The sequence below is a fragment of the Mirounga angustirostris genome, unplaced genomic scaffold (genome assembly GCF_029215605.1).
Source record: "Mirounga angustirostris isolate CCGP_5_RB_7025 unplaced genomic scaffold, mMirAng1.0.hap1 SCAF_7, whole genome shotgun sequence".
In the NCBI taxonomy this organism is placed as follows: Eukaryota; Metazoa; Chordata; class Mammalia; order Carnivora; family Phocidae; genus Mirounga; species Mirounga angustirostris.
This window is the reverse complement of record NW_026991715.1, coordinates 9,124,645-9,139,442: the sequence shown is the minus strand read 5'-3', so window position 1 is coordinate 9,139,442 and position 14,798 is coordinate 9,124,645. Positions and strand designations below refer to the sequence as shown.

The 14,798-nt window shown below is 58.8% G+C and overlaps 1 protein-coding gene across 5 annotated transcripts in view; it reads left to right on the top strand.

The window, feature by feature from the left end:
• FLT4 (fms related receptor tyrosine kinase 4) overlaps positions 1–14,429 on the top strand; it is a 41,879-nt gene extending 27,450 nt beyond the window's left edge. Inside the window, exons 19-31 of one of the 5 annotated variants that reach the window (XR_006793489.3) lie at positions 230–343; positions 510–598; positions 740–890; positions 1,379–1,473; positions 1,839–1,961; positions 3,071–3,182; positions 4,503–4,602; positions 4,937–5,042; positions 5,645–5,790; positions 6,750–6,870; positions 8,086–8,171; positions 9,361–9,878; positions 9,993–12,238. Coding sequence is in view for 4 of the 5 variants with exons in the window: in XM_045890689.3 (XP_045746645.1) it covers positions 230–343; positions 510–598; positions 740–890; positions 1,379–1,473; positions 1,839–1,961; positions 3,071–3,182; positions 4,503–4,602; positions 4,937–5,042; positions 5,645–5,790; positions 6,750–6,870; positions 8,086–8,171; positions 12,252–12,450 (1,442 nt within the window). In the remaining variant the exon portion in view is untranslated. The other 4 variants (XM_045890689.3, XM_045890698.3, XM_045890704.3 and 1 more) reach the window with 4 other exon arrangements.
• Positions 14,430–14,798: the final 369 nt, after the last annotated feature.

The window sequence follows — 14,798 nt, the reverse complement described above, 5'->3', positions numbered from 1 at the left end:
TCCCCCAGGGTTCTTCATGGAGGCCCTGGGCTCGGATCTGAGGAATTCTTCCCAGTCCCACCGGAAACATCAGCCTCCAAGGGGCGAGCGGGACGAGCTGGGGACCCTACGCCCCCACGGGCAGGAGCTCTAGCTGCGCCTTAGCTAAGCCAGTGGCCGGGAAGAGGGACGCGCAGGGGTTGGGGGGCGGCGGGCCCAGCACCACGCGAAGCCCCCATGTCCCCTCCAGAGGGCGCCACAGCTAGCGAGCACCGCGCCTTGATGTCTGAGCTCAAGATCCTAATCCACATCGGTAACCACCTCAACGTAGTCAACCTGCTGGGGGCGTGCACCAAGCCCAATGGTACGGAGCTCGCGGCCCCTGGCTCCCTAGTGGGTGGGGCCTCTTGGGCCTGTATGGGAGGGGCCGGGCCGGGGCGGTGCTGGAGGGCGGGGGGGAGGGGTTGTTGAGGTGCCTGCGCTCGGGCCTGCCCTCCGTCACCAAGCGCCTGGCTCCTGCCCTGCCCTAGGCCCCCTCATGGTGATCGTGGAGTTCTGCAAGTATGGCAATCTCTCCAACTTCTTGCGTGCCAAGCGGGAGGCCTTCAGCCCCTATGCGGTAAGTGGGAGCCCTGCCAGTGGCCCAAGCTCTGCTGGGAGCCCGCAGGACGCCAAGGTGGGCTGGGGGGAGGGGGAGGGGGAGTGGAATGTCTGCTGTGGGTGGCCGAGCCCCCCTCAGACCCCCTCTATGCCTTCGCAGGAGAAGTCCCCTGAGCAGCGAAGGCGCTTTCGCGCCATGGTGGAAGGGGCCAAAGCTGACCGCAGGAGGCCAGGAGGCAGCGAGAGGGTTCTCCTCTCCCGCCTCTTGATGGGCAAGGGCGGCGCAGGGCGGGCCCCTCCAGTCCAAGAAGGTAAGAGCCTGGCTTCCCCTTGCCGGAAGAGGTTTGGCTGGCAGGAGGATGCCTCATGATCAGGGGACTGTGGGAGAAGCTGGCCTCAGGCCCTCCTGGAGGGGCTTACCTAGGAGACTGTGTAATGGGCTCTTCCTTTGGGAGGGAGGACACCACAGGGACAGTTTCCACAGAGACGGTTGACATTTGATTGGGCATCACTGGCTATCTAGGCCTTTGCCTTCCAGACAAGGGTGGGAGTAGCAGGTGCAAAGGTCTAAGGACGCAACAAGATTCCTGGTTCTGGGAGTGGTTAGTGGGTGTTGCAGGGAGAGTGGGTGCTGAGGGGCAGGCGAGGGGGCCCACATGCTTGTTAGCTAGCACCAGGGGCCTCAGGGGCCCAACCAGGAGGAGGTGAACACATGGTCCCTTTGGGGAAGGGTAGAAGATGGGAGCCATGGAAGAGGCCCCCTCGCCCTCCGCTGAGCCTGTCTTGCTCCTTTGTGCAGCCCAGGACCTGTGGCTGAGCCCGCTGACCATGGAGGACCTTGTCTGCTACAGCTTCCAGGTGGCCCGAGGGATGGAGTTCCTGGCCTCCCGCAAGGTGACTGCCCCAGCAGGCCCCTCAGAGGGGAGGAGGGTGCAGACCACCAGCATACCAAGGCAGGCCCTGTCCTAGCTCGCCACACAGCAATGCCGTGGTCAGTGCGCGTTTCTCCCACTTTGCAGAGGAGAAAACTGAGACCAGGGTGTGGAAGTGATTTCCTGAGATCTGTAGCTAGTCAGTGACAGGGGAATGTGGAATCTGTCCCACCCCACAGCCTTCTCTGTCCCCATAGTTCCATGAGCCCTCTCCATGGAGAGTCCTGGGGGAGCATAGAAATCGCCCCATGAAAGAGCAAGGCTCAGGCATGGGTGGGCCCTGGGGACCGGTGCTGACCACCCCCTCGCCCCTCCCCGTCCTTCTAGTGCATCCACAGAGACCTGGCCGCTCGGAACATCTTGCTGTCAGAAAGCGATGTGGTGAAGATCTGTGACTTCGGCCTGGCCCGCGACATCTACAAAGACCCTGACTACGTGCGCAAGGGCAGTGTGAGTGCAGGCCATGGAGGGAGGGCGGGATGGGGGCACGGATCTCCCATCCAAGAGCCATCTCCATGGAAGGTTGCAGAGCCCACACTTACAGGGACCTTAGTGGCCCCACCAGGGAGTAAAGACAGGAGCCGACGGGCAGGGACCCTGGTGCTTCATCTGGAGCTTGTGTTGGCCCCCTGCCTTTGTCCATGGGGCAGACGCTGACTGACCCCACATGCCTGCCCTGCAGGGGCTGGGCATCAGAGGTGGACCCTGCATGGTGCAGTCACAGAAGGGCACGTGGGTGCTGGGGGCAGTGTGCATCTCATCGGTGGTGCTCAGAGGTGGCCAGGCTGGCACTTGAATGAACACTCAAAGCCAATTGGGGGTTTGTGCCCCGGAGGAGGAAGGAAGAGGCTTGGAGAGGGAGACAATGGGCAGGATGGGTCTAGGATGTGGTGGGCCACCCTGTCAGCCTAGCCACCTTGAGGAAGGCCTTTGCCCTTCACTCTAACTCATGGCTGAGTGGAGGCGGGTGGATGGGAGAGTCAGGTGCACCTTCCAGAAGCCCCCTCTGCAGGCTGTGAGGAAGAAGGAGGGGGTGTGCTGGGCCGGAGGCGGCGGCCAGTCAGGAGGGGCCAGATGCCCTCAGGGCTCCCAGGTAGAGGCCCCAGGAGGTAGAGAGACAGATGATGGGGAAGGCACATCATGAGCCCCAGGACAAGCGGTCAGAAGTGATGCCCGGCTTCCAGTGTGGGGACCAAGCTGAGGTGGGGATGGTGAGGGGGTGCAGGGTCCCGATTCCTCCAGAGGCTAGGCCTGGGGTCTGGGGGAGGAGGGCTTCCAAGTGCCCCCCAAGAGCACACAGGGGAAGAAAGGGGCCCAGACAACCCAGGAGAGCAGCAGGGCAGAAGCCTTCAAGGAAGACACCTGGCACCTGCAGGGTGGGGGCCAACTGTGAGAGTCTTGTGAACACACAAGGGGCAGATACGGCCCAAGGCCTTTCTTAGGGTGTGGCTCCAGAGTTCTGGGCAGGCTGGGGGTGAGAGAAGGGGCTGCCCACGTGTTTGGCCTTCTCCCTCTCTTCCCTCCCTCCATGGAGACGTGCTTCCTTCTGCCTCCCCCAGGCCCGGCTGCCCCTGAAGTGGATGGCCCCTGAGAGCATCTTTGACAAGGTGTACACCACGCAGAGTGACGTATGGTCCTTTGGGGTGCTGCTCTGGGAGATCTTCTCCCTGGGTAAGTGCAGGGCAGGCTGTGGGGGAGGGGAGAGGCAGGATCCTAGGCTGCTGGTCACGGCAACCTGCCCTTCTGAAGCAGGGGGCCAGATGGCCCAGAGCTGTTGCACCTGCAGCAAGTGGTCCAAGAGCCCTCCACCTCTCCCCTCTGCCTCCACCATGGGCCCCCCTGGCGCCACCTCTGCAGGGTGGTGTGCTCTGGCCTCTGACGGGTGACAGGGCACGGCCTGTGTTTCCCGGGCAGTCCCTGGGATCAGCATAGGTCCCAAGAGGAGAGGCCTCATGGGTCCCCCAGATCTTCACCTCCCTGGATGAGCCCCCTCCTCAACCTGTCACTGGGGAGGCCGTTCCTGCCTTCAAGGGCTGGGGAGCGTCCCGGAGGAGACTGGATGCTCACACACAGGTGTACCTACTTATGAGAGCTCCACGTGGGCCCCTGGGCCCCGCTGGGACCAGGGTGAAGCCCCCACGCTAGGCCGGAGCCGGGCAGTGAGCCAACGGAGAAGCAAAGCACCAAAGATCCACCAGGATGAATGCTGTCACTGCAAACACAAGGGCCTGGAGAGCGCAGGGAGGGCAGGGCTGTGTGTGAGCTGGAGGGGAGGGCCCAGCTAATGAAGGGGCTCGCTGGGGAAGACAGCAGGCCAGGGTGAGGGGGCAGCCAGGCTCCTGGTCCCCGCCCATTGGCGGTGGGCCGGGCGTGGGCAGGGGGAGTCAGGAGGTGCAGCCAAGGGCGGAGGGGAGGTCCATGCAGCCCCTGCAAGCCGGCCAGGGGGAGGACCCGGACTCTGAGTCCCAGGGGAGCCACTCAGGGCTTGGAGCAAGCGAGAGAGCAGCGTGACTTGTCTTACGAGGATCGCCCTGCTGCGTGCGGCTTGCCCTCGGGGGCCCAGGGGGACCGAGAGGCTCTTTGGGGCTGTTTCTCCTGTGGCCAGGTGCTGCAGGGCTAGGACAAGTTAGGTCCCGGGTGTGTTGGCAGGCAAAGCCACGGGATGTAGGAAGGGGTTCAACTGAATGGCCAGGGAGGGTGTCTCTGAAGAAGGGTGATTGTGACAGGCCTGGCTTGATTGGCTCAGTGTGGCTCCCCGACCCTGGTGATCCCCCATGTTTTCATCTATCATCCTCTTTTAACCAAATGAAGAACTATCATTGGGAGACAAAGTGCCTTGGCCACCCCCGCCCCCGGCCCCAACCCTGGCCTGGGAGCAGCAGGGCCAGCCCCCTGCCATAGGGGGCCAGGAGAGAGGCAGTTTGGGGGGCTGGGCTGGGCAGCAGGTGTCTGCTCCCCACTCACCCCTACCTCATCCTGTTCTGCCATCAGGGGCCTCCCCCTACCCAGGAGTACAGATCAATGAGGAGTTCTGCCAGAGGCTGAAAGAGGGCACACGGATGCGAGCCCCAGAGCTGGCCACCACTGCCATGTGAGTTTCCCTGCTGGCTCTGCTGGTGGTGGGGGGTCGGAGGGGGAGGGAGGTTGCCATGGGTGGGGGGTCTTGTATGCAGGCAGGGGGCAGGAATGGGGAGGGGCTGCAGGCACGGGGTTGGGGTAGAGACCTGCAGATGAAGTCTCCTACTCCACCCCTGACCCCTTCACTGGTCCATTGACAGCTCTCCTCCCCCCACCCCCAGGCAGAAGAGACTGGGTGGGCTGGTGGAGGGTTGTGAGGGACCGGGATTAGGCAGGGGAGCTGGGGTCTGCTGGTGCAGGGTGCAGGCGTGCTCAGACCACAGGCCAGCAGCCAGCTTTACCCACAGACGCAGCGTCATGCTGAGCTGCTGGTCAGGAGACCCCAAAGAGAGGCCTGCATTCTCAGAGCTGGTGGAGATCCTGGGGGACCTGCTGCAGGGTGGGGGCCGACAGGTAAGTGTACCTCTGTCCTCCCGGTCGGGCTGCAGCAACCTCTGGCCCCCAGCCCCAGGGCCCTTAAGCAGCTGACCAGGGCCCGTCTTTGGCCAGGAGGAGCCCCAGGCTGGTCTTCGGGGGGTCTGCAAGGAGCCCCTGTCTCCAGCTGAAGGATGGTGTGTCCCTCCCTCCACCTTCCTCTTTGCGCTTCTGCTTCCTACAGCCCCGCCCCCCGCACCCACCCCTGACTTCCGTCTCCCTCCCTGGGGGGTGCCCGGGGAGGGGGCCGTGCAGGGAGCACAGCCAGCTCAGGTCTGCCCTGGTGCTCTGGGATCTGGAGGAGTGAGCAGGAGCTGCCTGCAGCACTTGGGAGTCCAAGTCTGCCCCCAAAAGAGGGGACCCTGGATTGGGATTGCCCCTGCCGCACCTCCCTCATTGTAAGTGGGGTACCTGTTGGGAGAATTTGCCAGGCAGGCTCATTTAATCCCCAGAGCACCTTGGAGCGCAGAACTTCCCCAGTCAGGAGCCCCGCTGTCCTGAGCGCGGAGGTGGGGGCCGGAGGTGGGGGCCGCGGGGGCATGGTGGTCTCTGACCGCCGCGGCCTCTGCCGTTCCTGCCAGGAGGAGGAGGACTGCATGGCCCCCTGCGGCTCTCAGAGCTTGGAGGAGGGCAGCTTCTTGCAAGCATCCACCACGGCCCTGCACGTGGCCGAGGCCGACACCGAGGACAGCCCACCGAGCCTTCACCGGCACAGCCTGGCCGCCAGGTCAGCCGCCCTTGCCCGGGGGCCGGGATCCCCCGGGGCAGGGAGAGAGCAGCTTGGACGCGGTCTATTTTATTCCCGCCAGTCATCAAGGACCAGCAAACTACAAGGACTTGAGAGATCTTTGTACACCAACTGAAAGAGCACAGTGGTTTTTTAAATGACAGTACTCGGTCTGGGGCTCCCTGGAGGGCCTGGCGAGCCTTGGGGCCCCTCCAAGACCATGTAGCCTGTGACTTCGCTTTCCTCCGTGCCCCCTCAGACCTTCCCTCTGCCCTGCAGCCTCCTCTGCTTCGGGCACTCACGGCCCCCAAAAGCCCCTTCCCCAAATTTGAAATTTGGGGTCCCGGGAGCAGGGCGGGCCAGCCACTCACCCGTATTCAGGATTTAGAACATAGCTTAAGTTCCCAGAGTTCTAGACCCGAGGTCTCTTGCCAACAGCTATTTACACTCCGGGAAGACCGTTCACATTCCCAATGGGGTTGCCGAGAGAAGGACTCCAAGAACTGCCACCCCATGTGCCCCAGCGGAGGGGAGGGCTGGGCTGGGGGACAGGGTGCCCACTAGGCTCCTTCCACGAGCCACCCCAGCGCACACGCAAACATGCACACACACGGCCCCGCGCACACAGGCCAGGTGGCGGCTTGCACAGAGGGCCCCCTTCTGGGGTGAAGGCCCCCCCATCTCACCAGCCCCATGCCACACCCAGGCTGGGTGTGCTCCACTCACCTCCCACACCCTTCCCTGGAGGCGCTCTCCTCTTGCACAGGCGAGGAGACATCCTGGCACAGGGGGGCAAAGCAGTGGATAGCGACAGCGCCCCCTCCCCCGGGAGGAACTCAGACCAGCACTCAGACCCAGGTCCCATACTCACAGCCCAGGCCTGGGGTCCTTCTGGGAGGAGAGGGGGCAGAAAGAGAGGTGGAGAGAGCTTTCTTCAGCACTCTGTTTTCTCCCCACAGATACTACAACTGTGTGTCCTTTCCGGGGTGCCTGGCCAGAGGGACTCAGACCCAGGGCTCTTCCAGGATGAAGACGTTCGAAGAATTTCCCATGACCCCGACGACCTATAAGGCCTCTGTGGTAAGTGGGGAGCTGGGCCTGTGCACCCCAGGTCAGGTTTTCTCTGCTGGGAGGAGGTATCAGGACCTCCGGAGGCCAGCAGGGGAAACCAGCTCAGGAAGGGGCACCACATTGAAATGTCAAGTCCATCGTTGGGGCGCCTGGGTGGCTCAGTTGGTTGAGCAACTGCCTTCAGCTCAGGTCATAATCCTGGAGTCCCGGGATCGAGTCCCGCATCGGGCTCCCTGCTCAGCGGGGAGCCTGCTTCTCCCTCTGACCCTCCCCCATCTCGTGCTCTCTCTCTGTCTCATTCTCTCTCTCAAATAAATAAATAAAATCTTTAAAAAAAAAAAAAAAAAAAAGGAAATGTCAAGTCCAGATTGCCGGTCGGGCATGTTGGGGTCTGTGTGGCCCTGTGATGCCACCATCTCTCAGCTGCTTTCCCCCGTGCCCTCCTCACACACACCGGTCTCCCCTCCACACAGCAGAGAAACCCAATGGAAAGACAGCTTCTCCTTCCAGGTGATTATCTTTGGATTAGCCTGAGTCAGGGCTTCCCTTTGGTGGCCACCAAGCCATGTGGCCAAAGAGAAGGGGACGGTGTCCCTCGAGGAGGAGCCCGGGGTACGGGGTACACGACACAGCGGTGTTCTCAGATCTACTCAAGCAGAGTGGACCTCTCAGGGCACTGGGAGGCTGGAGCCCGTGGGTCCATTTTGCAAAAGCACAGACTCATCCTCCGCCTGGAACCTTCCCGCCCCGGCCTCCCTGCAGACAGGCCTGCTCAGCGATTGCTGGTCCCCGGCTCCTGTCCCCCAGGGCAGATGGAGATGCTGGGGGGACCCCAGCTGTGACAAGAGTGCTGTTCCCCTCCATGTCATGCAAAACGAAAACCATGCCAAGTCATGCACCATCGAAGGGCAACAGAGCCCTGCTAAATGTGGGATGTGTCTGCGTGAGGACCATTTTGTTACCCCATGAGCTGCCAGATTCTTTCAAGAGGCTCCCTGTTTCTCTCTGTGTTCCTGCTCTGCCTGCACCCTGAGCCTCAGTTTCTCCCTCCCTGGCAGGGGTGTGTGACCCTCACCTGCATGCTTCAGCGAGGAATGGACACGTGCTTTCTGCTCAGTTTCCACAGGGCGGGTCTCAGGCCTGCAGAGAAGGTCCATGCCACGCCATCCTGGCTGGGGGGTGCAGGGGGTGCTGCCTGCAGACGGGCTTGTTCTCTCTGCACAGGATAACCAGACGGACAGTGGGATGGTGCTGGCCTCCGAGGAGTTTGAGCAGCTGGAGGGCAGGTACAGACAAGAAAGTGGGCTCAGGTAAGGCTTCCAGAGCCTCTTTCCCTGCGAGGGGCCGGGACGGGGAAGCTGGGCCTGTGTGTGCCCATCACTGACTCACCTGAAACCTCTTGTGGCTTCTTATTACCTTTTTGGGTGTTTAAAGCAAGCTGCTCTGGGACTCAAGACCTTTGGCCACCTGGGAAGCCCCCTCCCCCATCAGCATCCTGGCCCAGCACACCTGGTGCTGGTCCCCACACTTCCCTTCCATGTTACAGGTGCTCAGAGGCCACCTCTTTGTGAACCAAGTATGATCTCGCATGCCCACTGTGCCTACGCACCCCTCCCACAGCCAGGGGGTGCCACCACCATCCCCAGCCGACCCACCCTCCCCCAACCTCCCATTTAAGCTCCCCTTTGAGCTCTGAGGCCTCAGGAGCCAGACAGATCATGTGACCTGGAGCTGGCTGGTGTCCTTTTTTGATACGAATGCAGTCACAGAGAAATCCTCACATACCTGTACAGAGGGTGACCTCCCTTTGTCCAAGAAGATAGCCACCCCCCCAAAAAAAGCCCTGAATGTTTAATCTTTTAAGGGTATAGATGAAATAATTAAACGTCTACCTACTTACTCTAGTAGTCAACTTGCACATAGCTGTTTAAATGACAGAACCTATGGGGCGCATGGCTGGCTCAGTCGGTAAAGCATGGGACTCTTGATCTGTGTCTTTGTCGGGAGCCCCTTTTTGGGGTCGTCCGACACAGTTTTCCGGAACGAATCCTGGCCTCTGCCTGTGCTGTTTTTTAATCAATGTGTGATGTTGTCACTGAGTTTTTTTTACCCGAGACCATAAGTATTTATTTGTATCACGTTAGGATAGTTGATGTGATTCTTAGGTGTGTTTATGATCTCTGCAGCTGAACCAACTAGCGGTTATTTTTCCAGCAGCCTACAAAAAGTGTGTTTGCTGTGGGTGCTGGTGGTTTGTGGGGCACATACCCAGCTGTACCGTGCATCTTGGCCTCCTTGATCACCCATCGGGTGATCTCTGTTAGTAACCTAGTTTTGGAAAATGAATGCTAATTGCATTATTTGAAATAGTGTCTGGCTAATGTTTCTTTACCCAACAGTATTTTATATCTCAAGAAAAAAAAAAAAGGTAATTCAGTAAGAGGGTGAGCCGGGGGATGGTTGCTACTTAAGTTCTAATCTCCACACGTCTTCATAAAGACAGCCCATGGAGGCAGGCCCCTCAGAGCCCACACCTGTGCCATAAGCAGGAGAGAGAGACTCAAGTTTATGCGTGAGTAGGAAACCCAGCGCTGGGACCAGCAGAGCCGTGCCTGAGTCACGCGGAAGGAAAGGAAGATGCGGCCCGCCCGGGAGAGAGGAGTATCTCGAGGTCCTTGGGACAAACCAGGGAGATGAGGGAGGAGGCAGAGGTCTGGTGGAGGAGGCTCCAGGGGCAGCCGTCTGGGGAAGGCAGTGCTTCTGAATGGCCAGTGAGCAGGATGCGAGCGCTTAGTGCTGAAGGAAGAAGAAAGTTGCAGAAGATAAGAGTCCTCCAGAAGCAAGAATCCAGAAGACAGATCCACACCCAAGGGAACCGTTTATTACAGAAACTGCACCTCACAATAGCAGCAATAGAAAGTACTCTTGTCCACACAGGTTCCCTTGGAAACACATCATGACCAGCCACTGAGAGGTGCACCTGCATTCGCTTGGCGTGTGGAACAGTCTCCAAACAGGTGCAAGGATAGAATGTGCCTTGGATGGCTCTGTGGGGGAGAAGTAGGAGGGGGTCTCTCTGCCCAGTCCTTTCCCGTCTCCTTTGAACCACCCCACAGTGTCCTCACTTTCAGGTCATTCATCCGGCCCTTTCAGCGGCCGCACAGGATCCCACATCCACACCCTGCAGGGTGGCGTCTCCTCCAAGTGTGTAGGCAAGAGGAAGATCTGGAAGCCCTCGGCTTGTGGTAGGTCGGCATGGCTGCGTGGCAGCACTCCCAGCAAAGTGACTGGTTGGTTCCTGGTGGCAGTACAACACCATAACACGAATGGAGCCTTTGCAAAGAAGGATGCAGTTGAAGGAATTCAGGGTGATGCCAAAGATGTGGGTCTAATGCAGCACGGCTAAATGAGGAAGCCTCCAAAGCCACCCACGTCCCAAGCCCCTTCCATAGGAGAACCAGATATTTCTAGTCCTGGAAATCCCAGCACGAATCATCATGAACAGAAAAAATAAGCATAGGACGCTTGGGTGGCTCAGTCATTAAGCGTCTGCCTTCGGCTCAGGTCATGATCCTAGGTCCTGGGATCGAGCCCCAGCATCGGGCTCCCCGCTCAGCGGGAAGCCGGCTTCTCCCTCTGCCCCTCCCACCCCGCTCATGCTCTCTCTGACAAATAAAATCTTTTTTAAAAATTTTAAAAATATCCATACACTATTCATACAGTTATTATAAGAATAAAAAAAAATAGAATGAAAACTTTTCAGTAGCTGTCAACACTCAAAAAAAAAAAAAAAATGAAGCAGAGAAAAGCTGATACACTACTCTGACGTGAATTAAATACATAATTAAACAAGGAGCTGCACCAGGAGTCGGAAATTCAAACATTCAGAATGGAAATGAACAGTGCGAAGGTATCAAATGGTGGCTGACTACGTTTAGGAAAGAAATTGAAATAAAAGACATCCCCTCAAAAATCAAGACCAGGGTCGGGGGAGGCCCAAGGATCAATAGATACAATCAATGCTCCCTTACGGGGAAAGACACAGAAGGTGGACATGAAGAGACAAAAGAAAAGAAAACCAAAATAAATAAAAAGGTAAAGAAGACCAGAAACGAAGTTGGCAAGTACACTAGTGCAATATTTGAGTAGAAAAGATCCAGTATATATAAAATTGGAGTCTCCGAGGGAGACAATGCTGGCCATGGAACAAAACTAATATTTTAAAATTGTAAGTCAAGGGACTCTCTCAAATAAAAGAACTGAATCTACATCGCAGAAGAGGGCCTGGGAAAACTACCCCAGAGCGGTAGACTTGGCTGCATATCTGAGTTGAACTGTTAGATTTTCAAGGTAAACATTCTGGAATTCAGGCAAAAAGGCTGAGTCATTTAATGAAGGAAAGAAAAAAAAAAAAAAAGGTTGGCACCAGGCTGAGCACCATGCACAGCAAAAACAAAATCAGAAGAAATGAAGCAAGGTCTTCAAAAATCTCAAAGAAGGGGGCACCTGGGGGCGCAGTTGGGTAAGCGTCCAACTCTTGGTTTCGGCTCAGGTTGTGATCTCAGGGTCATGAGCCCCAGCTCCGCGCTCAGTGGGGAGTCTGCTTGAGGATTCTCTCTCTCCCTCTCCCTCCCTCTGCCTCTCTCCCCGCTGGTGCTCTCTCTCTCAAATAAATAAATAAATAAATAAATAAATAAATAAATAAATAAATAAAATTTTTTTAAATCTCAAAGAAAGTGAGAGCTAAGTAGGAGCATCCTACGGCCGTCGGGGAGGAGGCAGGGGTGGGGGCTGGCACCTCTCTCAGGGTGAGAAGCTCGGTGCTCATTCTGGGAATGATGAAGAGCCACTGGGGGATCTGTCGGGAGAAGGACATTCTCTGGCAGAAAGGATCTCTGAAGCAGCGTTGGGAGAAGAGGGACGGGCCAGGAGAGTGCAGAGCGTCAGAGTTGGGCGCTCACTCTGGACCGGGGCAGGGCATGCAGAGAGGGGCTCGGGCCCATTCTGGAGTCAGCACAGACAAGACTTCTGGATAGACTGGATGTGAGGGGTTTGGGGAAAGGGAAGAGCAAGGATGATGCCCAGGGCCCTGAGCCACGGAGTGGTGCGTTTACAGAGATGGGCGAGTCTGGGAGAGAAACAGGTCTGGGGGCACGAGGTGGGCATTCTCCGTCGTCCCACGTGCCCAGGCTGGGGACAGAGAAAGCTCCAGGGTTTGCCAACCCTCACGTCAGTCCGGTTCACTGTGTAAGTCAGGTCTGTGTCTCCGAGGGCTCTGAGCTCGCTTGGAGCTCCGGTCGTGTCTTTGGTGACTCCAACCAGACCCCGACTGGGGTCCTGTGCCTCTTCTCTTCTTGTCTTACTGACCATCACCTTCCCTGTCTCGGCAGCTGTAAAGGACCGGGCCGGAACGTGGACGTGACCAGGGAGCACCCTGACACTCAAGGGCGGCGGCGGCGGCCAGACCGGGGGGCACGGGGAGGGCAGGTGTTCTACAACAGCGAGTACGGGGAGCTGGTGGGGCCGCAGGATGAGGGCAACTGCCCCCCGCCCGCCCGAGCACCCTTCTTCACAGATGACAGTTACTGAAGCAGCCCCGGGCAAGGCCCCCGAGCCCCCGGGTCTGACAGCTGGTGGGGGCCGTGCCTGGAGGCGAGCAGAGGGCTGGGTACTCCTCTCCCTCAGCTTGGTCAGCACATGTTTCCTCCTCCCTAGTTAGGAAGATCAAGACCCAGGCTCCAGGGCTCCCCAGACTCCATCACCACACCTGCCCCGCCAGGCCACCCTGACGATCCCCCAGGGCCTTCTTCCCTTGAAATTCAGATTCCATGCAGCCCCATACCCACGGGGCCGGTCTGGATTGCCTCCTCCCACCATGGTGGGTGGGGGCATGATCCCCATTTTCTGAGGAGGACTCTGAGGGTCTGAGAGTCACAGTGTTGGACGCGAAGCCAGACTTGAGCTTCGGTCCCCAGATCCCACCCCACTATCCCCACTCATTCCCGTGGGAATGGCTTTCTTGGCTCTCCAAGGCAGAGAGAGGGCACCATATTTCCATCTCAAATGACAGATAAGGAGTTGGGGGGGATGGGGTGTCCTCTCCAGAGCCCGGCCAAACAGCTCACCCTCCCAGGGGCCGTGGTCTCTGCTGGGCCAGGCGTCACGGTGTACCTACCCCTGGGTGTTGACAACTATTCAACAGATGCATTTTCATTAGAACTTCAGAGACTCTTGGAGCTGCTGTGAAGAATTCACTTTTCAAGACGTTAATCTGAGGGGAGCCCAGGGAAGGTCTTTCTGAATCTAGATGATTCTCGCCTCTGACCCCCAGGCAGGTGCCGACATAGGACAGGCCACTGTGGCCCCACCTGCCTGGCCCAAAACTGGAAGAAGCAGCTAATGGTCCAGAACAGCCCAGTTTGAGAAATGGCCGGTTCTTCCCTCAGAGGCTGGGATCTGCCACCCAAAGCCAGCTTCCAAGCTGTGAATGGCCTTTTGAGAAGCAAACACCACGGGACCCACTGAGGAAGGTCTTTGGTGCTGGCCCAGAGGAGCCACCACGTGTGCCAGGAGGCTGTCAGCAGATGTTCTGGTGGCCCCAGGGGGCCCCTGTGTTCATCCCCCCCGGTCTGTGCCTGATGTCGGCGCCCCGGCAGATCAAGCCTCTGGCCTCCCAGGAGAGTGGGCAAGAGCCCCCTGCAGGCTGGAGCTGTTCTGCCCAGGGCCCCCCATTCCAGCACCCACTGCCCAGCCACCCCTACCCCCAGCCGGAGAGGGACCCTTCTCCAGTTAGCACCGTGGAGATGGACATCCCACCCCCACCCCACGAGACGCTTGCAGGACAGGCGGTCGTTCAGCGAGCAGGGGCTTGCCCGGCAGAACAGCCCCTCCCCCCACCGCCCCTGTGTAGTGTGCCTTTAAGATACGTCGAACACACGTGTCTCTGCACTCCTCGCTGTCCCCAGTGGCCCTCCTCCTCTGATGTCACCTGACCGGGAGACATAGTTCTCAGGTTTAGCTGGTGGAAGTCCAGAGGCTGTTCTCACCCAGAGGACCAAGGCCCATGATGCAGGTGCAGGGGCGCCCCCCCCAGGGCCCTCCCTACATGCATACCACCTGTTTACGTCCCCTCCCCCCCGTCACATGACTGCACCCGCTAAAATGTACTGGGAAGAAAACCCACCACAGCCTTGTAGACCATGTGTTCTGAAAAGATCTAAAATATTTAACAAACGATAATAATAAATTTGATGCCAGTCTTTGAGTTACAATGAATGGGTTCTCAGCTAAGTCCCAGCTCTCTGTGAATATTGGATTCCGGCGTCCTCCCACGGGATCGTCAGCCCCACCAGGCCACTGGGCAGGCCACGCCAAGGACCAGACAGCAAAGGCCTGAGCTCCGGGTCCTCCCTGCCCCCCCAGCCAGTTGTGCAGTCCCCCAAGGCCACCAGCAGAGGGCGCTCGGGAAGCACCAGGCGGCCGGGCTCCTCTCCCCATGCCAGGAAGCGCCCAGCCTGGGAGCCACAAACCTGTCCTGATGTCTGCTTTATGGTAAAGTGACAAGGCTCTCTGTCCCCGCCTCCTAGAGCCAAATGCTGCCTCCGGCCCTGAATATCAGTGACACAGGGGCCTGTCTCCCCGGGCCCAGCAGGTGCCTTCGACCACCCCCATCCACACCCAGGGGGACAGGCCCAGCTCGGTGGACTCCGAGATCAGGGAGGTCTGAGCTGGGACTCCAGCTTCATCACCCCGGGGAGATGCGCTCCAGCCAGGCGGGCGTGGCAGGGCCCTCCACGAGCCCTGCCCTGCCACGTTTGTGTGATTTCCCTTCACATGTGAGTGGACGGCATGGGGGGGGCTGCAGATTGGGGCGTGACACTGGCCATAGGGATGTGGCCCATCAGCAGCTTCAGGGGTTCGCGGGGCAGGGTAGAGAC